This window comes from Amphiura filiformis, chromosome 6 (assembly GCF_039555335.1).
Source record: "Amphiura filiformis chromosome 6, Afil_fr2py, whole genome shotgun sequence".
Lineage (NCBI taxonomy): Eukaryota > Metazoa > Echinodermata > Ophiuroidea > Amphilepidida > Amphiuridae > Amphiura > Amphiura filiformis.
The window spans coordinates 74,746,018-74,772,064 of record NC_092633.1 but is presented as its reverse complement, the minus strand read 5'-3'; the positions used below and the strand labels follow the sequence as shown (position 1 = coordinate 74,772,064).

Genomic DNA, 26,047 nt, shown 5'->3' with positions numbered 1-26,047 from the left:
GACCTAATGCTGTTTACAATAAATATTGTCCATGCAATATCATGATTGTGACATACCAGAGGAGGCTTAAAGGCATTCCTACAATACACTATGATTGGGAAATTTGATCAATATAACCTAATTTTAAAGGCAAAGTCCCCATTGCCACACACACAAAAAATGGTAATTTTAAAACTGCAACCAACAAGCTAATAGTTGAGACTTATGACTGATATTTGATTTTCTTACAGGAAACATTCATATTGTCCCACTGCATTAATTTTATTCATAAGTCTCGATGTTTTGAATGTTAAATAATAGGATGAAAACACCAGATATTTGCACACAATCCCAATATAAGGTATGATCAACTGTACCACTTGTGTACAAAAGCCAGACATCCCAAGGTCAGAAACCCCATTGGGTTGTGGGAATGTCTTTAAACATCCTCTGGTGACATCCATTAAATGCCACATGATATGGCATGGAAATTTCTCCATTTCTGGAACAGTATACTCAAATTTATACAGACAAACTTGTGAAAAATCAAGTACTGCAGCCACTTTAAATATCAGTTATGACTGTGTACTATTTTGTCATCAATACAAGCTTCTATCGGAAACTCGGCATAGTTTGATGAGGAAATCATTGGAAGATCATCATCTATATCCAATTACATTTTAATTGGATAAATATTAAATTCTTTTCTCTCCAAGTTTCCTTAGATGTCCTTTATATTTGAGTATATGTATTGTATCTGAGTTAATTACAAACCAAATCCATCAGTCTTTGTTGTATCAGTGTACACTTTGAGCCACAATGCTCTCATCTCAAATGGCAAGGTTCATCATCTTCCATTCAATGGAATGGCTTAAATGATGGCTTAAACAGTGACCTCATCCTTCTGAGTGTGAGTTTTTGTACCTAATACATTCAGAGATCATTTTATGAATGAACAATCATATTGGGATTTATGAACTGAGCACTGAGGGATATGTATTGACTGGGTTATGTATTGATATGTTAATGTCATGCCCGCTGTAAGTCATTGAAACACCTCATCATAGTGACATCATGTGGGGGATGTTGGTACTTAATTGATGACCTGAATAGAAAGGAAGTACCTTTGTCAAATAAAAGATTGCACATCACAGGTACTGTCTTTTGAGGAGAGTGAGAGCAATCGCTCTCTACCGCTCTCCTTACCTTAAATCTGATGTAGGAGAGTGATTTTAATCTCTCCTTAGTTGAGCATTCTCTCCTTACATTCTATTGTAAATGCTCTAAGCAGCTGTCCTTGAAGGTTCCAGAAGAGCTATTTAATGCTCTCCTGCCAATTCCAAAAGACAGTCCCAGATAGAGCAATCAGGGATGTAAGATCAGGATTAAACCTGAATCTTCCCTTCCTTGTACAAAATTATAGGCCAATTCAGATTTCAGCATTTTCTCCAATATTTCATAATTTTGTGTTAGTAGAATAGTACCTACTTCCATCCTTGAACCAGTATTCATGAATTGCCTCGTCCAGTCATATAACAATGATCACATGTGATAAAAACCTCTCGATGCTGCGTCATTTTCCTGACATTGTATTCATAACATTCAATATTTGTATACCATCTCCATGGGGACAGTCAAAGCTGCCATGTGTTATATTAATAAGAAATCTGTTTATTGATCTAAACACACAATTTGACTGTTTTAACCCTACCACAAGCCTAGGTGAACAGTATAGCTGCCAAGTAATGTTTTTAATGTTAAGTAGGAAGTTTCCTGAAGTGGGTATTTGTGGGTGCATTATTACGTTGTATTAAGTGTGTGTATCAACTATAGCTGCTGAGTGATTTGTGGAATAATTGCATTTCAATATTCAGGTGGCTTTTGTTATGCATTCGTCAATTGCAGTCCCGGCTCCTGGGTACCCGGGGCACTACGGGAAGTCGGCATCAACTCGCTTTGAAAAATCGAGTAACTGGCGTCTTCCCGACGAAGTACCCGCCGAATACCCGGCAATGCGGGGCAATATTTGATGACGAGTTTCCGGCGAAGTCTCGGGCCCTATACCCGGGAAATTGTGCGTGTCCCGCCGACCTCCCGGACAGAAGTCCCCGCCCGTGCGTGTCAGTCAGTACCGTGCTAGATAGCGACTCATCATCATCATTTTAGATAAAAGAGTTTCTGAGCTGTATTTGTTGTCAGCGGCAGGTGACAAACAGCCCGCAACACGCTCTGTGTGTGCTTTGTGTATATTTATGTGTCACACGTTATATGAATATTTAATGAGATGGGATATCGGTTGAAATCCCACAAAAGTCATAAAAAAAATATTTTTTAGAAACCATGCAAATAAATTGCATGTACGATAGTTATTGTTCGTCGAACAGTTATTAGAATTGAAAAATGATTTTTTTAAATGTGATTTTGGAAATTAATTTCAGCGAGTTAAAAAAAAAAAAAGGGCACAAAATGTGAATAGCAAAACAGCAGCGCCTGATACACGGATTTTCTTGAAGTAAAAGTTGTAGAATAAACCTGAGATGATTATCACAGCTTCAATAAACTATTCTGCTTTGTCATATTCGAATAGAAAGCTATAAAATGTTTAAACGATCAGGAGCCAGCAATATTTCGGCTAGTTCCAAACAAGGTCAATCGGGAAAACGGAGCAATTTCGATCACGTGCAAATCGCGCTCTGATTGGCTAACATGCACGGGGAGTTCAGACACAGGTCAAAGGACCATCGAAATCTGTCCAAGTTTCGTCTTGCGCCCTCTGACAGCAGCGTCTTCCTCTTTCCAATCATCTATAAATTATATAGAAACACCGCCCCTGAGAGTTTCTACACATTTTATGAATGAACAGAACTTGCTCCTCCCATTTTCAACGAACTCGTTTCGGTACTGTCCGAAGCAGTGAATCGGACCTACTTTTTTTCGCCGATTGAGTGATCGGCCGCTCTTGATAGCATTTCCTGAAGCCGAGATGGATTGACAGCATATCAGGGGTTGCCTACTTTGATAAGAAAGGGCTTACACTTTTACTACGTCATCAAGGTTTGATGTTCAGTACTATGAAATCCAAATGACAGATTGAACAAAATCGCCAATTTTGAATATAAATTCCACTTGGATTATTCAAGTGAGTATATTTCAAACTGATATATCACGCATATTTATATATTAAAAGGACAAGTTCATTGAGTAAATAAAAGAATAAAGCGAACTTTTTCGAAGTTTCCATCTTCACGAATCACGGCACTATTTTCAGCAGCACATTGCCTACATAGAATGGTGTATGGTCGCCGGTCGCGACGTTAAAAAAAAAATCATTTATACCACAGCAACGAAATTTTTTGCCGATTCGAGTCTCTGCGAAGTACCCGACAAGTTCCCGGGCCCCCACCCCGGCTCCTCCGACTCCACGACGAGTACTGCGAAATCTTCCCGGCTAGCGGGCGGAAATTGCTGACGAGTTCCCCGCCATGTCCCGGCTAGGTCCCGTAGTGACCCCGGGTACCCAGGAGCCGGGACTGCAATTGACGAATGCATTAATAGACCTTAATAGCAAATTTGCATATATTTTTATACCGTGTATAAAGTAAAGTTGCACATTAAAACGCATATATGCAACAAAGTATGTACACCTAAAAAGTGTATAATACAGCAGAGCTATATTTTCAATGCAATGAACCTGCCATCAGTAATGAACTTGCACGTGTTAAACTAACTGCTAACTCACAAATAATCCTTCACACTAAAATTAACGGATTTTAATAGTACTGGAGGAAATGAAACGATTCAGTCCAATATTGATCCGTGATGTGATGAGAAACGGACGAATGCAACGTACAATGTACACACAGTCAGTCAGTCAGTTAGCTGAGTGAGCCTTGAGCTGAGAGCTGGCTATAGGCACTCAGGTTGCTAACTGTAGAGAGTATCACACTGTTGAGATGCAATTTAAAACAGATCAAAAGCTGGATCATGTGTGATGGTAGAAACAAATGTATGCTTGGTAAATTAAATATGTGGACTGAGACCAGAGATGATTCATTAGTGTGTGTTGAGACCAGGGATATCATTGACTGAGCTGCATATTGTACTGCATCATCCACAATAGCTCACTAGTGCTTACTGACACTTGTAGCTATTTACGTCTCACAGACAGTCATACTATCGCATGGATTAATAGTGCGTGTTTTTGCACACATGGTGCGTTGCTCAACATGCTGTAGATCATGAACAGTTATTACAGTATACAGCAGATATTATTGGGAATTACATACTGCAAGATGTCTTTGTATGTGTGTATATGATATTAAGCCTTGCATGCAGTGCACACACTTGTAGAGGTACCCTGGACTTCTGATATCTGTTTGACTCTACAAAGTGCACAATTTTACGCATGTATGTTCGCTGCATACACACTCCAGTGTTAAACCATTTAGTGGTGTGATACAATTTTGCGGATTTATGCATTCCATGAGATTGAGATACTTCCAACATACACTATGTGTACATGTATGCAGCAGTCACATGAAGTACAAGTTGTATACATGATGTAGATAACAATACTTGTTACATCAACTACCACAATACAGTGCCTTATATGGAATAATTGTTTCCTTCAATGGGAAAAACATGAATCTTGCATAACCTTGAATAGCACATTACGGTAATGAAGTGTTGGTTTGATTAGACTTGATGATTACCAAACGTGGAGATTTTCACAAGTTTAGTTCCTTATAAAAGAGCAATAAGCAGTTTCATTTTTACCTCGGTTTGTCAGGAAGCTGATGAGATTCTGAACTCTTTGTATGTTGAAGGTGTAGTATAGTTTTAGCAGCAACATCCAATATGCATGTGTTTGTAAACGTTTCATCTTCGCTGCTTTGTCAGAAGCAAAAACAGACGTTGCCCTTGCAGGATTACTATGATCATTCTCCATATCACTCAGTAAGTATACCCCAACACCACACTAACTATACACACACACACCACACAGTAGCGTAACAACGGGGGAGGGGGCACATGTCCTGGGCGCCAACCTTACCGGGCGCCAACCTTACCGGGCGCCAACCTTACCGGGTGCCAAATAACCAATTCAGCATTGATTTTGCCCCCTCCAAGCGATGAAAGTCACAATTTTCAAGTGCTTTGCACATATTTCAGCACAAATAGTCATTTGAAAGATCAATTTAACTTCATATAACCAAAATTAATTTGTGGTAGGCTCTTTGTGCAAAGTTTTGCAACTGTTTCAAGAATTGGGGGAGGGGGCACCATTATGTATCCTTAGCCCTGGGTACCACAACCCCTAGCTACGCCACTGACACCACACACACATTATTATTATCTTTAACAGTTTCATTGCAGTTTATGTGAATAGGTGCTATTATAATTATGCTTAGGTCAAAAAATTGTTTGATTGGTATAACATAAAAATAAAAACTAGGGTAGTTTGCTTGGAATTTTTTTATTATTGTTATTAATTTTGTTGTTGTTAAGACTACTATATCCTACCTGTTTTTGAATACTAAAAGGCAGTGACAGGATATCATGAGATGGTTCAAGTTCATATTTTCTTTATTTTAAACTCCAAGCAGTCACAAGCTACTTTGTTGTATTTACAGAGCATTTATTATCCATAATATAATCAAATTTAAATGATTTTATAGTTCTTTTCCTCCCTCGGCAGTATATTAAGGATAGGTCAGGTTATGTCAATCAAGCATTAATTTGCCTTACTAAGCATGCTAAATGATGAATGTATTGAGCCAATCCAGCAAATAAGGCCAAGGTAACAATGTGTTACCAAAATCCCTATGATGTTTTCATTGAATTTTACTAACACAGCACAGTTTTTACGTACAGATTGACCAAGCCATCGTTGGCCTGTTTGATATGAATTGCATCAATTAATTATACCCCGGTATGTCACATGTCACAAGATATCAAAATTTGAATTTCCTGACTGTTTCCTTACAATACATGTTGCTTGATCAAAGCACAGTGTACCATTATTTCAATGTCTGATGTTTATAAATGGACTGACGCAAGATATGTTGCACCTAGTTTTTAACCAACATGAAAGGTATTGCCAGCTCGTCCCATTTTGTCCTATTATCTTCATCCATACCCAATTGAACCTAATCCACACAGTCCATAATGTCTTGGTCTAAATGCCATTTAGTCTAATACCACTCTGTCCTATTTCCACTTGATCCAATTTACACCTCTTCCGCTTCACCCACTTGAAATAATGGCAATATGTGAAATGACCATACATCACTGCCACCATTCATTTAAGACAAGTATAAACCTAAACGATTATGATATTCTCAGTAAACCTTTATATGTTGGGGATTCTATCAAATGGCTTGGTTTTAATGTGGGATTGTAGCAAATGACTTAGCCTTAATGTGGGATTGTAGCAAATGGCTTAGCCTTAATGTGGGATTGTAGCAAATGGCTTAGCCTTAATGTGGGATTGTAGCAAATGGCTTGGCTTTAATGTGGGATTGTAGCAAATGGCTTAGCCTTAATGTGGGATTGTAGCAAATGGCTTAGCCTTAATGTGGGATTGTAGCAAATGGCTTAGCCTTAATGTGGGATTGTAGCAAATGGCTTAGCCTTAATGTGGGATTGTAGCAAATGGCTTGGCTATAATGTGGGATTGTAGCAAATGGCTTAGCTTTAATGTGGGATTGTAGCAAATGGCTCAGCCTTAATGTGGGATTGTAGCAAATGGCTTAGCCTTAATGTGGGATTGTAGCAAATGGCTTAGCTTTAATGTGGGATTGTAGCAAATGGCTCAGCTTTAATGCTTTCAAGGAGATGACTGTGCCATTCTAGTTTGCATTACTAATAGCTGTGTGCTCTATATTGGTGACACGATTTGTCTGTTGAGGCCAAAGGAATCAAATATGAAACTAGAGCTATAGGCCCAATCATTATCTTTGACTCGCTGGTCAAAAGTACTATTGTTGAAATCTTGAAGTCCATGTAATACTTGATTTAAATGATTGTGAATTTTTATAGTTCCAATTATATGTTTGTTTCTTTGAGGTTTTTCCTCACGATTGGATCAAATCACACCCGCAATACTTCATGTTACCTAAATTGTTGCAAAATTGCAACCCAAAATTTACAGGATATTAATCAAAGTTTTGGGAGGTGGTGGAACTTTAATGGGATCTTTAGCAATTTCTGTAGCTTTCATCCTTAAATAGAACAGGTCAATGTGTGTCCTCTGGGCTTTCCCACCCCCAATCGGGATAAGTTTGTGATGCAGTATATGTGTGTGTGTGTAACAAAAATGTAAAATTGTCAATCGTTTTGTTTATAGACAGAAAATAAATATTGATCCTGTTAAAATTATGGTTTTGTAAAGAGTTACTCCTGATGGGGTTAGATGAAACTTTCAGGCCCATTTCAGCACCCTCACACCAAAATCACAGCACTGCAACCAATTTCCAGCTATCACTATCACATGTTGGTGATTTTGGCACACATAGGATTCATTGTGAGAGCTTGGTTTCAATTTAGTTTGAATGCTCACAATATGTTAAGAATAGTCATTCTTACACCTGTTCACCTAGTTTTCATTACGTAAAATTACTTGATAAAGGTTAAACATACACACAAAAACAGATGAACTAAATGGTGCATTGAAATCACAAAGTCGTAGATTGTGGGGAGCATAAAACGATCAACGTGTGCATGCATTGACTTGTTGCGTTCTATGGATTAACTCATTGTGGGTGTAAATCAGAGATTTTAGAGTCGACAAGAATTTGATTTAATGTGAAAAGAATATGAAATGTGTGCTTTTACAGATACAGGTAACTTTTATATGAAAGAATGAAGTGAAATGACTGCACACGTATCCTGTTTTTGTTGTGTGGTTCTGAGTTATCTCTGGGTATTTGGTGAGGAATAAATAACCTTACTTGCTGGTTGATCCCTTTAGTGCATGTTGGAACATAACAAGAAAGACAAGCCAGTGAATCAATGCAGTGTGGAGGGCCTTGCAACAGGGGATGCATAAATTGAGTCGAAAACTTTAGGGAGTATTAAAGCGATCTTGTAGGATTACAAAATGGTTTGCATTGCAAAAAGCTTTCTCCTTAAGGAATACTTTAATGGAATAACTTGTTTGTCAGGATGTTTGTGGAGCAATTTTTAGGCTCAAATGTTAGTAATTGCAAGAACTTAAAGTGAAATGAGTCTAGGGAGCATCTTAAGAATTATAGTGGTTGTCACTCCAACCTTAATCATACATAAACCTAGTTCTCACTATAACCCCAAAAGCTAACTCTATCCTTGAAACCTGTCCTAACCCTAATCTATCTCGAGGGGTGACAGCAATTATTTAACTCTTGTTCAACTCTGTTGTCTACCATAGATAGCAACTTGGTATCCATTGAAGATAGCAACTTTGCAATCTACTAAAGATAGCAACTCTGCTATCTTATGAAGATAGCAACTCTGATATCTACTGAAGAATAACAATTCTGCTATTTTGCCATCTTCTGAAGATAGCAACTGTGCGATGGTGCTATCTACTGAAGATAGCAACTCTGTGATAGTGCTGTCTACTGAATATAGCAACTCTGCTATCTACTGAAGATAACAGCGTATGTAGCAACTCTGCCATCTACTGGAGATAGCTAGCAACTTAGCTATCTACTGAAGATGGCAATCTTACTATCTATTGAAGATAAGAACTCTGCTGTCATCTGAAGATAGCAATTATATTATCAACTGATGATTATGAGCGACTCTGCTGTCTACCAAAGATTGTTCACAACAATTGTTCAATATTATGTGTTTTCAGCAGTATGGACATAACCATTTCCCAGGGTCCATATTATGTGTAATTTTGATGAGGTATATTTAATTTAACATGACGTAACTTTGCTAGAATACAACATATGGTGCAATATCTTTGTGATTATTTCTCCTAAGAATTCAATTTACCGACCATTGTGTGCCATCAAGAATGTTTGTGCATTTTTGCAGAACAAACCTGCAGAGACAGTTGCAGTAAATTTTGTAAAGATTTTATTTCACTTTGAATGTGTTGATATTTTACAGGGCCCTTTAGAAAGTAACAGTGAATAGTATTGATGAGGCTACTGCATGGGTCAAAATGTAGCACATTCATTGCCAATCATAGTGCATTAACACAACATACTACCCTCAATTAATACTATTTTTTGTCAGGTTTTAAATTCATGCTCTCCTTAGCAATCTCTTTCAAAACTTACACTATATTTCATCGAGGTGAAAATTTAGTGTATCAGAGGCAGTGCTTCTTGATATACCCATCTAAACCTCACAAATCAGTGACTTCTATTTGTTAGAGAAAAACCAAGTCTGGCAAAGTATTAAGAACGGCAAAATGCATTGTCACTTTGTAAGAGCACATCTTGCTACCCAAGGCAGTGTATGGAGGTTTTCTTTAGCACTTTACATACAAACTGTTAGCAAGAGAAAATCGGAAGCATGTTCAAAAATAATTCAATTTCATTATATTCATCATTATTTGCAATATTATTACTCACAACTACATTGAATTTAGGATTTTAAGATTGAATAAGTGTGTGTGTTGGTATAGTTATTTTTAAGACAGTTGTTATTGTTTATAGAAGTTTTTTTGGACTTTTGTGTGCGTGTTGCGGGTAAATTCTTAGCCTTGTGCAGGGCATTGAAATGTCAGGAAATGTTGATAGGTAGGAGAGCCAAGTGAAGAAACAGGGATCTTACCTTGTATGGGGATCCTTGGTGCAAAGGGTTTTGTAAACTGTCCAATATGCCAATAATCAAGCTTCAATATCTGGAGCTGAGGTAGATGTGGACTGTTAGAAGTAAATTGTAGCATATTTGAGAATAGGAAAAGTCGTCTTTTGTTTTATCTTACTATTTTTTTTGTGAATTTAGGGCCATGTGATGCCCAAAAAACTCTTATATTTTTTTGTCAGTAATATATAGATCAGTGTTAGATGTACGCAACTATTTATGTCATCATTTAATATGTTCCCATTACAGTGTGTTGGTGAAGTAGAGCTTATGCAATTTCCATTGTTATATTTCGGGTCAGTAAATTTTGATTATTGAATGGTTAAAAATCCAGGGAGTGAATTGAAGCAAGTCGCTTAGGTTGATTGTTGTGTCAGATAGTAATTACAATTTGATAAATAAGGGAATTATAATTGTCAGTACTAAGGAAGCCTCCCATGAATTATTGCTTATTGGCCAGGTGGTCTGCACAGATGAACTAGGTAAATAATTCTATCTTCATCTGTGACAGTAGATATGGAACAAGTTTGCATTTGTTTATTTAAGCACTAAAATTTAAGCATGCTCAAGTGAGGATTGGGGGTAGGGCGTGGGCATCCCCAAATCATGCAAATTTGCAAAAATCATTCTACTTTAGTCCAATTTAGCTAACTTCCTGCCCTATTTCATATTTTTTAAATGCAGTTCGGATGGTTATCTGTCAGGGCACAGTTTGTCAACCTCAAGCTATTTCAGAATGACCTTTGTGTTGGATGTAACAAATGATACCTTTTAGAGGTCAACTTTTGATACATGGGTGTTGATTAGAGGTCATTGGACTATGCTTTGGGATGAGACTCTTGGTGAAGGAAGGAAGCCAAGACATGGTTGTTTTTTGTGCATAGTCATTCACATGATCCCGCTAGATTTTACCACACTCATTGGCAAATATGGCCCCATTAGGATGACTCCTACCAAGCATGCATGAATCTTCCTTTCCCCCCATTTGAATAGAAAATATAATGAAGCAAAATGACCTGCAATGTTAGTCAAATTGATTTTGAGATATTATATGGCCAAGAGAAATGCTGAGCATCTTTTGTATTCTATTTGGGGACAACAGCATGGAAATGATTCTACCTCAAGCACTGTAGATCCAATTGGGACAATGTTTTCAGTACAATTTATTCTGTAAAATGTGCAATGATGTTAAATTTTAAGAAAATAATGGACTTTTTTCAGACAGATTTATTTAGTTTGATTGCATCATTTACTTGTTTGATTTTGTCCTCTGGTGGAGCAAAAAGATGCGTATATATCTGTGTTTGTTCTGCAGAAAATTCATTTTTCCAAGAAAGTAAAATTTGCTTTTAGGCAAAGTGATTGAAAATTAATGAATGATTTATTTTTACACACTTCTATGGATCACAACTTACCACTATGCTAGAGCGGTAAAGTGTATCACACATATTAAATACGTCAAATTGAATTGAATTATGAAAAGCTGTTGCAACTTGTACATCATATTTGCTATCCACTGTAGAAAGATAGATGAGTTCGATATCATATCTAATTACAGAATTAGGCCATTTAATCATTGGTGACAGCTTGCATGTTAATACTAGCATCTCAATTATCTCAACTCTCAGTAAACAGTTCCTTAACCATAATATGCTTGTACACTCATAGAATCACTTTTGAATATTCTGGGTACCAAAACTCATACTCCACAACTAGAGGTCATATTATGAGCTATGATTGTTGAATGCAGACTGTGTCACTGGGTATTCGATCATGTTTTTTTTCCTTCACTGTAGCACTCTCTAGTTGGGCAGTTTTGTAAGGCGTACATTTTCATTGAATTTCATCAAATTTCTTACAACGTAATTATTTACAATAACTAGAGTACCTGCGGCTGTGAGGGCACTGTAGCTGTACGTGAGAGCACCACCAGCAGCAGATAGTGATGCTGTTTGACCCCCCATTGAACCCATATGACCTCTGACCCTAAATGACCTTGGCTTGATCCCCTTTGACCTTTGATGACCTCAGTTTACATCCATTTGAAATTTAGAAATCATTTTCAGCTATGAATGCTGGGAAGACATTGCAGTCCTCACAGGGAGTGGTGAAATCTTCCTGTTCCTGTCATATTGAGAATTCGTTATACCATGTTTAACCCTAACCCTACCCGTGGTTTTTGTGTTATCGGAAGGGAAAGAAGGAACGAAAAGGAGAGAAGATGAAGAAGAAAGTCACTTGGCACCCCGGGATTCGACCTCGGACCCCTCGCATGCCACGCAGAAGATCCCCAGCATGTAGCTACACAGGTGACGTTGGCCTGGCCAACGATTCCCTGGGTATATATGACTTGGTCTGATTGCATCATCAAGTCCCGTGGAATCCATGCGCGCAGAGCGGTTTTAATAGTGAGCTTTAGTGAGTCCTAGTTGGGTTAGGGTTAAGCCCTCGTAGCAAGGACTCCACCCACCAAGTCTGTGCCCGATCGGACAAAGTTTGAAATTTGACCCCCTCCGTAATGACCTTTGACCTCGGTTGACCTCAATGGTATTTTGCGCATCTATTCCCCTCGTAGCAAGGATTCCACCCACCAACTTTGAGCCCCATCGGACAAAGTTTGAAATTTAACCCTCCATAATGACCTTTGACCTCGGTTGACCTCAATTTCATTTCGGGCATATATTCCCCTCGCATCAAGGATTCCACCCACCAAGTTTGAGCCCGATCGGACAAAGTTTGAAATATGACCCCTCCGTAATGACCTTTGACCTCGGTTGACCTCAATTTTATTTCGGGCATATATTCCCCTCAGTATCAAGGATTCCACCCACCAAGTTTGAGCCCGATCGGACAAAGTTTGACATTTGACCCCTCCGTAATGACCTTTGACCTCGGTTGACCTCAATTTTATTTCGGGCATATACTCGCCTCGTATCAAGGATTCCACCTACCAAGTTTGGGCCTGATCGGACAAAGTTGAAATTTTGACCTTTGACCTTGACCTCCGATGACCTTTCAAACTACCCCATAAACGTGGAATGCCCGATACCTATCTATATCCGAAATATCGGAGTGATGCGTCGAGCGGCGAAATGCATTGCGGACAGACGGACAGACAGAGCTTACGATTTTATTAGTACTAGTTCACCCGTTGCTGTGAGAGTTACTGATAGCGAAGCTATTTGACCCCTGATGACCCCTTTTGACTTTTTGACATGTTCCCTTCATTTTTTTTACTACTTTTAAGCCCAATTGGGCATACTGACCCCATTTGACCTTCGCCCTTGAGTGACCTCGGTTTGATTTGTTCATGCTCCCGTGATATTAAAATGTAGCCCCTGGATGACCTTTGACCTCGGATGACATTGATTATATTTTTTACATGTTCCCCTCGTATCGAAGATTCCACCAAGTTTGAGCCTGAAAAATTGAAAATTGAACCCTTCGTGATGACCTTTGACCTCTGTTGCCCACTTTTTTTATTTCGCGCATATATTCCCCTCGTATCAAGGATTCCACCCACCAAGTTTGAGCCCGATCGGACAAAGTTTGAAATTTCAACCCTCTGTAATGACCTTTGACCTCCGTTGACCTTGATTTTATTTTGGGCATATATTCCTCTTGTATCAAGGATTCCACCCACCAAGTTTGAGCCCGATCGGGCAAAGTTTGAAATTTTACCCCTCCGTAATGACCTTTGACCTCAGCTGACCGCGATTTTATTTCAGGCATACATTCCCCTCCTATCAAGGATTCAACCCACCAAGTTTGGGCCCGATCGGACAAAGTTTGAAATTTTGACCTTTGACCTTGACCTCCGATGACCTTCAAAACCACCCGGTCAACATGCTTTTCCCGATACCTATCCATATCCGAAATATCGGATTGATGCGTCGAAGCGCGGCGAAACGCATAGCCGGACAGACAGACACACACACAGACAGACACACTTCGCTGGTTATTTTAGTATAGTAGATTTGGTAGTAATATTATTCAAAGAATATGTGATGCATTTATTTGTGTAGTTATAAGGTTAAGGAGATGTTAGGAATTCATATATTTTGAGCCTGCCTTGCTTGAGCCCCAGAGTGCATCAATAACATTAATGATAGGGATCATAATACACACAATGTAATTTACTACTGCCCCAGCTTGTGGCAATAATCACTCTTCGTTGCAACAGTTATATATATTTACAAATTTGTAAATTGTATTCAGAAAGGTGAAACCGGATAGGCTGGGTTAGTTGAAATTTCTGTGTTACATTTATTTTTGTGTTATCGTGCTGCAAGAAGCTACCAAAAAAGAATGTGACTGGTAATATATTTCATTTGTGTATAAGTGTATGTTGTGGAATTAAAAATTGCTTGCAAAGTGAAAGAGTGAAAAATTGGTGAAACACTAGAATTAACCCTGCAAATATTTTCATGATTACAGTAAAAGCTGGATACAAAATTTCAAAGTGCACGTAATTTTCAATGGCATCTTTAAACATAGTTTAGTGGAAAAAGAAATGATAAACAATTCTGAAAGTAGGGGACAAACCAAAAGATTAATGAGGGAGGTCCTATAAATAAAGTAACTTTTCTTAGAAGGCTGACCCCCTCCATCCCTGCCTTAAAATGTAATCACAAAATAGTAAAAATTCATCATTTTCTGCATTGATATTTTTCCATTTTACATACACCATTGCTCAATAGTTAGGTCTCTATCAAAGTTTTAAAAAAGTGCTTTTTCAGTTTCAACCAAAGGGTTAGGCTATTTGCTAAGCCAGAAGGTATTAGGTAATAAAATCCATGCTTGTCATGATGACTTACCATCTAAAACAATACAAAATAGTAAAATCAGTTCCAGCAACACATGGCTGCCAGTGGACAGCAATGACAGTGAACCATAGACATTTGAGTTACACAGAAACATTTGAAGTTCAAGTTAATTATTTTGATGTCCCCTCATAAGTTTCTAAATAAAGAACCAAATGCAATTCTTGATCCTGTGGACATGGATTGTCATATATTGTATTCACACTATATGTTTATTTACCGTAGGCTACATGCTTTGCTTTCTAGAATAGTGGAACAAGGTTAATGCAAAAAGTGGCTGGCCCAAGAGGATGAGTAAGTGCCTTGTGCTAAGTGCTGTGACTTTTGATTTCAAAACCTGATTGGAATCAGCTAAATAAATTGTAGTCGAGTGTCCAATCATTTCTTAATTCAATACTTAAAAAATTTATTTTAAAGCAATTAACCGACTACTACTTTATACATAAATAATCATGTGTTTTATCTTGTTGATTCATATGCATTGGTGTTTTGTTTGGACTTGGTCAAAGATGATATACAGGGTCATTTTTGGTGGTGTATAAATGTGCACAGACCTATCAATTTCACCTGATGTATTTTGAAACAATTTTTGTACACATTTGAGAGACTTGTTTGACTAGTATCAGCCATATTTGCATACATACATACAGAAAGCTTTTGTAGACCGCCAATTCAATAAGAATGTGACGATATAATGCCAATGAATAAAAATATATACAACAAAATCAGATAAACAATCAGTGAGGAAAGATATGAGAAGTTGAGATGCTTTTTGAACTTCGATGAGAGTGCATGATGAGCGAAGGGTTTGTGGCATATAGTAGCAGATTGTTTCAGGTCTGTGGTGCTTTGATGCAAAATGATCTGTCAGCAGCTGATTTCAGAATATTTTAGTGCATTTTATATGTTAACGATTACGCCAAGTAAATTTTCCAACATAGTTTCTTTGCCCTGTATAAAATATTATAAGTTGCCAACAGCATGCACAGAGCTAGTGAAAGATACTTTTTATATTATCATTGCTGCAATATCAAATATTTCAACAAGAGAATGTTTTCATGAATTAGCTTTAGAAAGCCCAATTAAAAAGCTATGTAATTTTTGTTGCAGCTTCAATTTCAATGGTTGGCTATGATATGCTGTTATAGTATTAGAAGTTACTTCACTCACAGTTTTTATAGGCTCATAATCTGTGAAAATTTAGCGCATTTGAAAATTTGATATTGAAACATTTTATCATTGGAACTGAACCACCTGCTCACAGTAAATAGCCTATCATTCCTGGGCATCTAGAAAGGATGATATGCAATGAGGACAATCTGTAATGAGGACAGTATGTAATGAGGACAGTATGTAATGAGGACAGTCATCCAGTAATTAGGTCAGTGGTTCTTCAAATAGATGGACGGACGATGGTACTTTAAAAGTGAAAGCATAATCTGTGTCAATATAAATGTAGATATATGTTGAAATCGGTACTTTGTCAATAATGCAAAATGTAACCAAAAAATTGTATGATATTTGATGTTAGCATATTTCCATGTAGGCCTAGTTTGGCAAAGGTCAATAGCATATCATGAAATATTAAATTCTTCTGATTAGGCTCCGATGTTCCGATCATAAAAATGCAGAAATCAAATCTAAATGCGACATGGTTGGTTGGCGTAGTGACGTCAACAAGAGGAACCAGGTGTTAAATTCACACTATGGACCAAAAAAACAGCTTCATATCTCATTGCAAAGTTCCATCACTTCCATTGACTGCTGTACTTCTTGAAATTCATACTTCATTTAATGGATATGAACTTTATTTCAGAGAGTACCCCATAACTCAATTCACAGTAATAAAATGTGTTAACCCTAATACTACTAAATCATATAAAACAATACAGCATGAAGCGACTGCAAGCCCATGTATCCACATGATTTAATTGCACAATCTGCCAAGACTACATACACACACAAGTGTTTGTCAGGCAATGATCACATTCATGGCTTGTTATCCCTGGTTATGTTCTCTACACCCAAGTGGTCAGTGGTTCACTTCCTCCCTTCCCCTTAGTCAAAATACAGAAAGGGAGTTCTAAGGTTAAGTGAACTGAGGTATAGGGATTGGAATGTTAGAGATATTCATCATGATATTAGTAACCTCATTGTAGGAAGTCTGAGTTCAACATAAGTGTATGAGATTTGGTAATTGTATGTGCATGTGAGTGAGCCATGTTAAATTGGCCACAAGAAATTGAGTCCATTTACTAGTGCGCTGTGTTAATGGGATGCAGTCACCTGTGATATATATGCCTTGGCATGGTTTTGTAAGAAGTTGGCATAGCATCAGTGCAGTGAAACAATTTGTTTTAATGGCTACTCTTTGGGTTTGTACGGTAATTAAAAAACTATTATCTCATGACTTGGAGTTGCGGATGCATAAAGCTGTGATGCATTATTTTGTGTTGTTTTATCTTCATACTTATTCAACCAACACAGTCAAGTAAACTTGTCTGGATCAGAATTGATAAGTTTGAGTAAATTTAACGGTATCATTTATTTCTTTTACTCCAATATGTTCAAAGCTTTCAACTCAATATTGGAACCTTCATTAACTCATATTTTTTGTTAATTTGACCTAAGCTGAGTGAATTCGCTTATAAGTTGTGCATTACTATATTGATTTAAGATTTGATACCTGAATGACGCTTCTTACTTGACTCATGACTTGAATGACTCAACTGACTTATAACCGAGTCCCGCAAATAAATAAAGAAATTTATAAACTTATAAAAAAGGTTTCTCTTTTGTAATCAATGCTTCATTGGTGGTTTGCTTGACTCATTACTTCACACCATGTTCATTATAGCCAAACACATATTATAAGAGCCACTTTCCACTTCACACTAATATTACTACTACAAGAACAATACCATTCAAGAAGTACTTTCCATATCAATATATTGGTAGCAGTGGATGGAAATAAGGTATCAAGAAAGGCTACTGTGGGTTGTCCTGTCACTAACTCATCACATTGTTATAACATTTGAACCATTCTTCACATGCAACTTGGCCTTACATCAGTCATGTCAGCCGTTAGCCGACACTGCTGAGCTGTCAATAGGGGCCGCTTTGGTGTATGCTTGACTAACCATAATACTACCATATATTTGTGTTCCATTCATACAGCCTGCCCCTTCACCAGTCCTTGTGAATGCAGACAGATTGGACCGATCACCTTCCTCACAAGCCACATCATTAGATCCCTCACAGGTAAACTAATCCATGCCCCTGTCTCAGTATGAACAAGTCTTAAATAGATGGAAGGAAGTCACTGCCCCTAGCCCTGTAGGATATGCAGTTCATGCCTAAGCAAAAAGCATTTGCTACATCGCAGGTACTAATGGAAGAGCTACACCTCCATCTATGAACAGGTTATGATTCTGATAATCAGGAATCTTGCCACAGGGATAACAAGAAGTGTGTTTGTGGAAATCCACCAAAGAGAGTTCCTGTCTCTGCCAGGTCACTTGTGGGGCAAAGTAGAGTATATCTGGATTATTTGCTATGCACTGGGCAAAAATGGGGGATTTATGCACGGTTTTGAGTCCGGACTCTTTGAATCATTTTGAAAGCGTCAGCCTGTACAGTGGCATAGACGTACCAACGACAAGGTAGTGCATTGATATTATAAACACAAGTGAAGCAAAACTTGCTTTTGTGTATACAATGATGGGAAATCTCTGCCATGGTTTCTGCAAGGTGAGCCTGGGAAGGTGAGGGATCATATAAGTCACACATTTCATTATGATGCACAATATTATAATGCCTAATGACTGATTCTAACAAAGGTTGGACAAGTTAATGGTTTCAACAGAAACAACTGAGTTTTCATCTTGCAAGAACTACCTGGATGAAACATAACCTTTATAAACAATTTCTTCATGGTATTTACAATACATTCCATATTTAACAGATCATAAACATGGTGCTTTAAAAACATTATCCATGCTACAACAGTTGCTTTATTTATTCTAATTCTTTCACACATCAAGGGAAGTCATTCTAACAATAGTTCCAAAAATGTATATAAAATAATTTAGTTGAGCATATTTAACATTTTGCTCCTTTTCTGTTTGTTTTACAGAGAGATGAATGGGAATATCAAGAAATCGTGTTGATAAGGGTAAGTCATGTGACCTAGTTTTATTCCATATCACCATGACAACCATGATCAAAGCAAGGCGCACAAATCTAAAATGGAAATTATTTTGCCGCTATTTTTATTTCTAGTGAAAACCAATACATATAGCACTTGGCCTTGTGGATCCATTAGTAACAAAGCATATTGTATACTGTAGGCCATGACATGGCCTTTGTGAATGCTATATGCCTACATGTGCATTGCCCTTAGTGTGTGTGATGTGGGGGGTATGTTTGTATCTTCTTTTGCATTTTTTTCCCGTAAGAGTGAGAATAAATAAACACACATGAGAAATGATTGTTTGACAGTGGACACACAGGAAATGCAGTCTTCCACTTTTTACTGGACTCTGTTACTAGATCAAAAATAGCACAAAAATACGTATTTACAAAGCTATGGGTCTGCACTGAGCAATAAGGTGAACAAGAATGTGTGTATTTGCAGTACGGGGACTAAAAGTTTGTATCCCTGTCCATGTTCGCCTGTGGATATTTATGTGGAGGGTTTGTGTGTGGTGCATGTCTGCATGTTGGGGTGTGGACACATAAAACAGGCAAACTCAAAACCCATTTGACACATTTTTTCCTTTGGAAAATATAATAAAATACAAAGATTGCCAACACTGCCTAAACAGTTTAATAATGCACAAAGAGCAACATGTTGGACATATAGCTTCACAGTACACATGTAGCATGGTCTAATTTTGACACAGCTAAAAAGAATCAATCTTAATGAATGTTTAGTCTTTAATGAGTTTCTTTAATGAGTTTATTTTATTGAAGTAGTGCAGTATGTTGTTTTATCATCAATACATATTGTAACAATCGATGATCTTATTATTATTATTTGTAGCCACTGAACAATATCATTATTATTCCCCACATGTGAATTGCTCGAAGTGGGGCTCGAAGAAGCCACTTCTGATTTATAAAATGACTGCCATCCATGGACTAACCTATGACCTTTGACATTATATATTTGTACAGGGTGGAGCAGGGCTAGGTTTCAGCATAGCAGGAGGTACAGACAACCCTCACATAGGGGATGATCCTAGCATATACATTACAAAACTTATACCAGGGGGTGCAGCAGCAGTTGATCAAACTCTCAAGTAAGTATTTACCTCAGGAGCCTTCCTTCACTAGTATTGGGGAACAAACAATGCAAAACGTCAAAACTAAGATATACCCTTCTCTCTTACAACACTTGTATCAAAGGTATCAAGGATTTTGGCAGTAGTTGATAAAAGTGTGTTTTTCCTTTACATAGGAGGTAATTTAGAAGCAATGAAGTCCAGGTTAAAGATGTTTGTACTACAAGTAATACTTAGAGAATAAATTTTGATTTTGATAGGATTTTGTCTTTTGCCTATCCAATATCGTGTCATAATGGATGGGCTGGCCAATATTTTGAGTAGTGGATGCCGGCGCATTTATTCTCATTCTTATTCAGTTTTAATGTAATTTTTGCGAGAAAAACTGCCCTTTTCAGAAAAAAAATAAAGTTACTTTTGTGAGGACATCCCGTTGTTTTAAATGAACGAAACCATCACGAACATCTAAGCCGTCGAATCGCGTTCTTAGTTCTCGCCGCGTGTATTACGCTTGAACGCATTATCGCGAGATCATTGAGGAGCAACAAGCGTGCCGCCGTTAAATGGCGCCTAGCGCAACGCCTGACAAATATCACTATCAACTATTGTGAGATATTATACACCAGAAAACCAATCAAATTACGTGAATTCTATACAAGACGCACTCATTGAATAAGAATGCTTATTAAGTTATTACATGTACTCACTACTGGCAAAGATATTATTGCAATTTGTGTCCGAAGTCTTTCTCAATCTGATGCAGTGGCGTAACCGAGGGGGGGGATGGGAAAGGTTCTTCTACGTTTGCACCCCCTGAAAGTTCACTTGCTGTTCTTGCACCGTGCAGTTAGAATTTGGCTTGGCTATAGATCTTTTTTTTTTTTATTTCCCATCATGCAATATTCCAGAGGACCATGTACTCTCACACAAAAGGTTAAAAATGGTGCATGAAATCCAACATTTGGACTAAGAATATTGCTGGCCATCAGGTCTATTGTGGGAATAGCACACTGGAATATTGCCTTGTGGAATAGGAAAAAGGAAGCAAAATTATCTTTTTGAGAACAAAAATTTCTTGGATCTAATCTTTTATTATAAACAAACAAATTTAACTCAAATTTACATCAAAACAATGCATATGAGAATATTAGGCAGGAAACACCTGAAAGACTAGGAAGGCCTGAAGTTATCCTGTCCCTAAAAATGATCTAACATATCAATGAGGTCTCTGCTTCAACTGAAAATAGTTCGAATTTATTATGCAAATATATTGTATCCCAGAAGACTATACTACTTGGTACCAAATATGACATTTAATTAAAAAATATAATCAATACCAGTTGTATTTTTTCATGTTTCAAATATCACTGACGCACTGTACAGAATTAAATACTTTTATCTGCTGTGCTCTGTTATCGCTGCTTACTACACACAGTATCTCAATTCACCCGCATTGTTATTGTGTCTAATTCATTGATACAAGCAAGTCAAAGGTAGATCAAGATAAAGCTTTAGTCATGCTTGGTATCAACGATATAAGCTTACATGCAGTAAAGGGACCTCAGAACCAACAATGTTGAAATATTTACAGCAAACTGGAAGACCTAAAGTTATCCCATTTGTAGTCTACACATAGGCACTATTTTCTGATGCTTTTATTGCAGTGCACAACATAATTTGCAACACATAATTATTGTGGCAAAAGTTGACCATCTTTAGTTGAATGTGAATGATAGTGAAAGCATTGTAAAGCTAATGAATATCTCTGCTTTGTTTTTTTCTTTGTAGAATTAATGATGTGATCGTCAAAGTTAATGAATGCGATATCCTAGGTGTGCCTCACCAGTCAGCAGTCGATGCACTGAAACGAGCTGGTAACACTGTGCGTATGGTAAGTATTAATTTGATTTGTTTAGGTATTATGGTTATGATACAAATCTCAGATTGAAATCCTCAAGTTTTAATTTCAGCTGAGATGACCTAGTAGATTTTAGAGCCACTTGATTGCATATCTTTATTATCTTCTTACTCAATATAGTGCAGTATCAAATACAATGTATGACCTAATTTTTGTGGCCATTTGTGTGGGGGGTGGGCATGTGTGCTGAGTGGGGTGGGCATGTGTTTGCTGTCAAACGCAGATATCTTTACGAAACTTGACATTTCAACTGTGGATGCTTATGGAACTGGGGACCGTGTCCCCATTTAGCTAAGCTGTACAATCGACCACCTAAAATGCATTTGAGAGTGCATCCCCTATTAGAATAGGTTAAAATCCAAACAGATTGTGTATGATTTGTGTAAAACATGGTCAGCATTAAGAAAATCAGAAAAAAAACTCCGTTTGCCGGTCCTCTACAGGGTCCCTGATTACCGGCAAACTCATGTAGGGGTGTGTGTATGAGAGAGGGGAGAGCGATGAGAAAGAGAGAGATAAGTTGTACAGTATTCAGGATTCCAACAGATTCAGGAAATTACAAACCAAAGTGGTGGCAAGTCATAAAAAGTCATATAATTGTAAATATGAATGTCTGTGGGAACCCTGATATTGGGCAAGTAGATGAGACAATACCAGATACAATAGATGTATGAGGATGACATGTGTAAGAGATGTTATTGATATAGGAAAGAGGCTCAGGTAGACTGATCTGTGGGACTTATTTACATGGACATACATGATAAATGTGAATCTTGAATGTTTTGTTTTTCACAGCTGGTAAGACGCCGTCCACCTCAAGCTACTGGACGAGTTCTTCGTATAGAGCTATCAAAAGGCACAAAAGGATTGGGATTCAGTATTGCTGGTGGCCGCGGCAACCAACACGTAGCTGGCGACAACGGTATATTTGTAACAAAAATTATCGACGGTGGAGCTGCTCAACAGGACGGACAGCTCCAAGTCGGGGACAAAATCATTGCAGTAAGTATTATAACACAAGGACTATCAGAAATTGACTGAATTTGCCAAAATGGTTTCATTGAAATTGTGCACTTCAGTGACTTCCATTCAAAAACCATATCACAAAAATGGTGTTGTGAAGAATGAGTTTTTGTACCCAATGAGATCAGAGGTGATTGAAATCTAAAAAAGTCATCAAAAATCAGATTTTTGCATTTTTTGAAAGGATATAAGTTGTGCTAACATACCCTGCAAGAGATAAGACTGATCTCACCCTAATAAAGGTAAAACGTCACATTTTAGTCAATATTTGAGGAGTCTATCCATACGGACACTTTTAGCTGTGAATAGAGCTTCATATTTATCAACACTGCCATTTTCTTCCTCTTTGCCAGTTTTTGCATTATGAATAGAACACCTAATGACAATTTTAAGGTGGTATTTGAGGCATTATGGAAGTGCTCTATGCAAGTTTTAATTGAGTAGAGCAAAGCATTCTTAACAATATGCCTTTCGTTTGAAGGAAAGGTCATTAAGGTTATGAGGATATTTCTGGAAATCAGGAAATGCTCTGAGCAATCTTGTTTTCAATAGATTAATTGAGTAGGCCAAAGTACACTGATCAATATGCCTTTTGTTTGAAGCAAACTGGACATACATCAATTTATATTTTCTTTGTAACTTATTGTTTTTTATCGATAATTAATCAAGTTAATGAACTCAAATGACTGAAGAAGCTCATTAATATGTAATTTTTGCCATTAGAACATATAAGAAACACTTTGATCAAGTTTGGCAAAATTATGCAAAATAAAAGTACCCTGAACATTAATGCATGGATTTTTACCAAAATATTGTCAAAGATTACATATTAATGAGCCTTTACAGTCATGTTAGCTCAACAACTACATTGATTGTTAAAAGCAATAAGATTCAAAGAAAATATAAATTGATGAATTATGAAAACTGTATGTCAGATTTTCTTCAAACAAAAGGCATATTGATTAGTGTACTTTGGCCTACTCAATTAATCTATTGAATAATAATTATAATAATTGAAAACATGCTCAGAGCATTTCCTGATTTCCAGAAATATCCTCATATACCACCTGAATGACCTTTCCTTCACTTTCAAGCCATTCCTTAAAAACCCTAACATGGTTTATACTGGAGTCCGAAGTTTACCGTTTTATAAAATCCATTTTCTGTGTTGTAATCCGTGTTGTAAAATTTGTAAAGCCATGTTTCATGAATAAAGCTTAAAATATATACACCATGATATAATGTCACAATAAAGTGTTCAATTTCGCGATTAATATGCTCTGATTAGAATATCCGCACGATAATAGGCCAACTGTTACGATGTTAGGATGGATATAGGGGGTTCATGCCTTGGTTAATATACCTTTATTTCGGTATTATTAAACAGTATTTTTATCATAAAACATTTATTATTTCTCTTGTCTTTTAACAATTTTTGTCACATATAAAGATGTCATTTTCTGTGTTGTACATCCGATTCCATGATTTTTTCCCGTTTTTCATAAAACTTCGGACTCTAGTTTATACTTTGCAACAGACTGTCACTACTACACTTGAGTCGGGGTTAGATAACATTGTTTTCATGCTTACAATGATGAATATAAAGACACATTATAAAATAGAAAATCTTATTTATAAATAGTTTGGAAATCTAAAAACTGTTGATGTTTTTTTGTGATTCCTACTACCAGGTTGGTGACACAAGCCTTGAAGACGTAACACATGAGGATGCAGTAGCAGTGTTAAAAGCAACCAGTAATCACGTAGTCTTAACGGTCATTAAGGGTGCTGCATTATCAGCCTACCCACCTGTGTCTCCGGCTAGAAGCGCACAAAGCAGTGGTCAGCCTGATGTACACACTATAATTCCACCTATATCACAAGGTAAGACTTTGGTTTGTACACACAAAGCAAGTTAGACCAGGTCTATCGTCTAACTATGGATATAAGTCCAATAGAGAAGGGACTTTTCGGTATTTAATTACATGCCTTATTCTAATGTTAAGAGCAAATATGTGTAGCTTTCATTACATGGCTGCAGTTTAACTTTTGGACTTTGCTAGGAGGAAAAGAAGAGAGTAAAAGGGCAAGCCAGCAGGGCTGTAGCTACATTCAGAAAAGTGAGGCAGTTGCCCTGTCATTTTGTGAGCAGGAATAGAGGGGAAGAAAGAGAAATATGAAGGTATATTTCCTGATTGATGATTTGACAGCAATGTTTATAAAGGCAAGGGACTAGTCTTTCGATTAAGCTGCAGGGAACTTCATACAACAACATAGCAGTTTTGCTCTTCAGAAAAAGCTTTAAAAAGTTTTGAAAAGCAAGGGTCCTCAACAAAATAGGATGCTTGTGCATACTGCTGGGCAGTGAACAATGACAAATGTAAGGCAAATGTTTGGTATGATGTCACCTTATCTATACAACATCATCTCCCCAGTCATAGGCTCTGGCTGGACTATGATATCAAGACATAATGTCCAATAAAATTTTTGAAACCGTTTTGGCAATAATGTATGTTCTTTTGATTTTATTTCAGCTTATCCTCAAACAGCTCAGACCCAATATGCAGAGCCTCCTCCTATGCCAAACGATCACATAGATGGTGGTGAACCAGCATATAGTCAAATACAAAAACAAATGCCAATGGGATATAGTAATAATACACCTAATACAACGGATAGAGGCATAGCCAGGTAAGCTGCTTAGTAGATACGCTCCTTCATCCTCTGTTCTTGGAACTATTCATTGATCACATAAAACCACTCTATTTATATTTATTTATTTATTCGAACATACGCCGTTGTGACAGCGGCACATGCCTACCCTGCGGTCAGTTCTTAAAAGTACTACAAATATAATATATAGATGTGTGTGCCTGCCTGCCTGCGGCGTCGCGCTTTGCAGTGACATAATGTGATTATAGGTGTGCATAGGGTTCAATTAACAAGAGAAGATCTAAGAGACTACCTTCTTCTCTTCACTGTCTAAGGGGCCCCAACATCAAGCACCTTTTAGTGTCTTCATTTCCGGCAATAAATATGTGCCGTAAGTCCTCTAGCTGGTAATCATAGCGATCACGTTTCAGTTTCATGTACTCTTCTGCACAAATTGTATAGTCAGATAGATAAAGAAAAACATGTGATGTAACTAGTGGACAACTAGTGGAGAAAAACCAAGTTAGGCTCAGTAGATACACTTCCTCGTCCTTATTTATTAA

General features: G+C 37.4%; 1 protein-coding gene across 9 annotated transcripts in view; it reads left to right on the top strand.

Annotated features, from left to right (window-relative positions):
* The window catches only part of LOC140156026 (disks large homolog 1-like), a 194,889-nt gene that overhangs the window by 154,735 nt on the left and 14,107 nt on the right, over positions 1 to 26,047 (top strand). For 7 of the 9 annotated variants that reach the window (XM_072179124.1, XM_072179125.1, XM_072179122.1 and 4 more), the window contains 7 exons: positions 17,784 to 17,867; positions 18,742 to 18,780; positions 19,785 to 19,909; positions 21,680 to 21,782; positions 22,605 to 22,811; positions 24,524 to 24,716; positions 25,367 to 25,523. In XM_072179124.1, coding sequence (XP_072035225.1) covers positions 17,784 to 17,867; positions 18,742 to 18,780; positions 19,785 to 19,909; positions 21,680 to 21,782; positions 22,605 to 22,811; positions 24,524 to 24,716; positions 25,367 to 25,523 — 908 coding nt within the window. Of the gene's footprint in view, positions 1 to 4,831; positions 4,936 to 17,783; positions 17,868 to 18,741; positions 18,781 to 19,784; positions 19,910 to 21,679; positions 21,783 to 22,604; positions 22,812 to 24,523; positions 24,717 to 25,366; positions 25,524 to 26,047 lie in introns of those variants that run through there. The other 2 variants (XM_072179130.1, XM_072179123.1) reach the window with 2 other exon arrangements.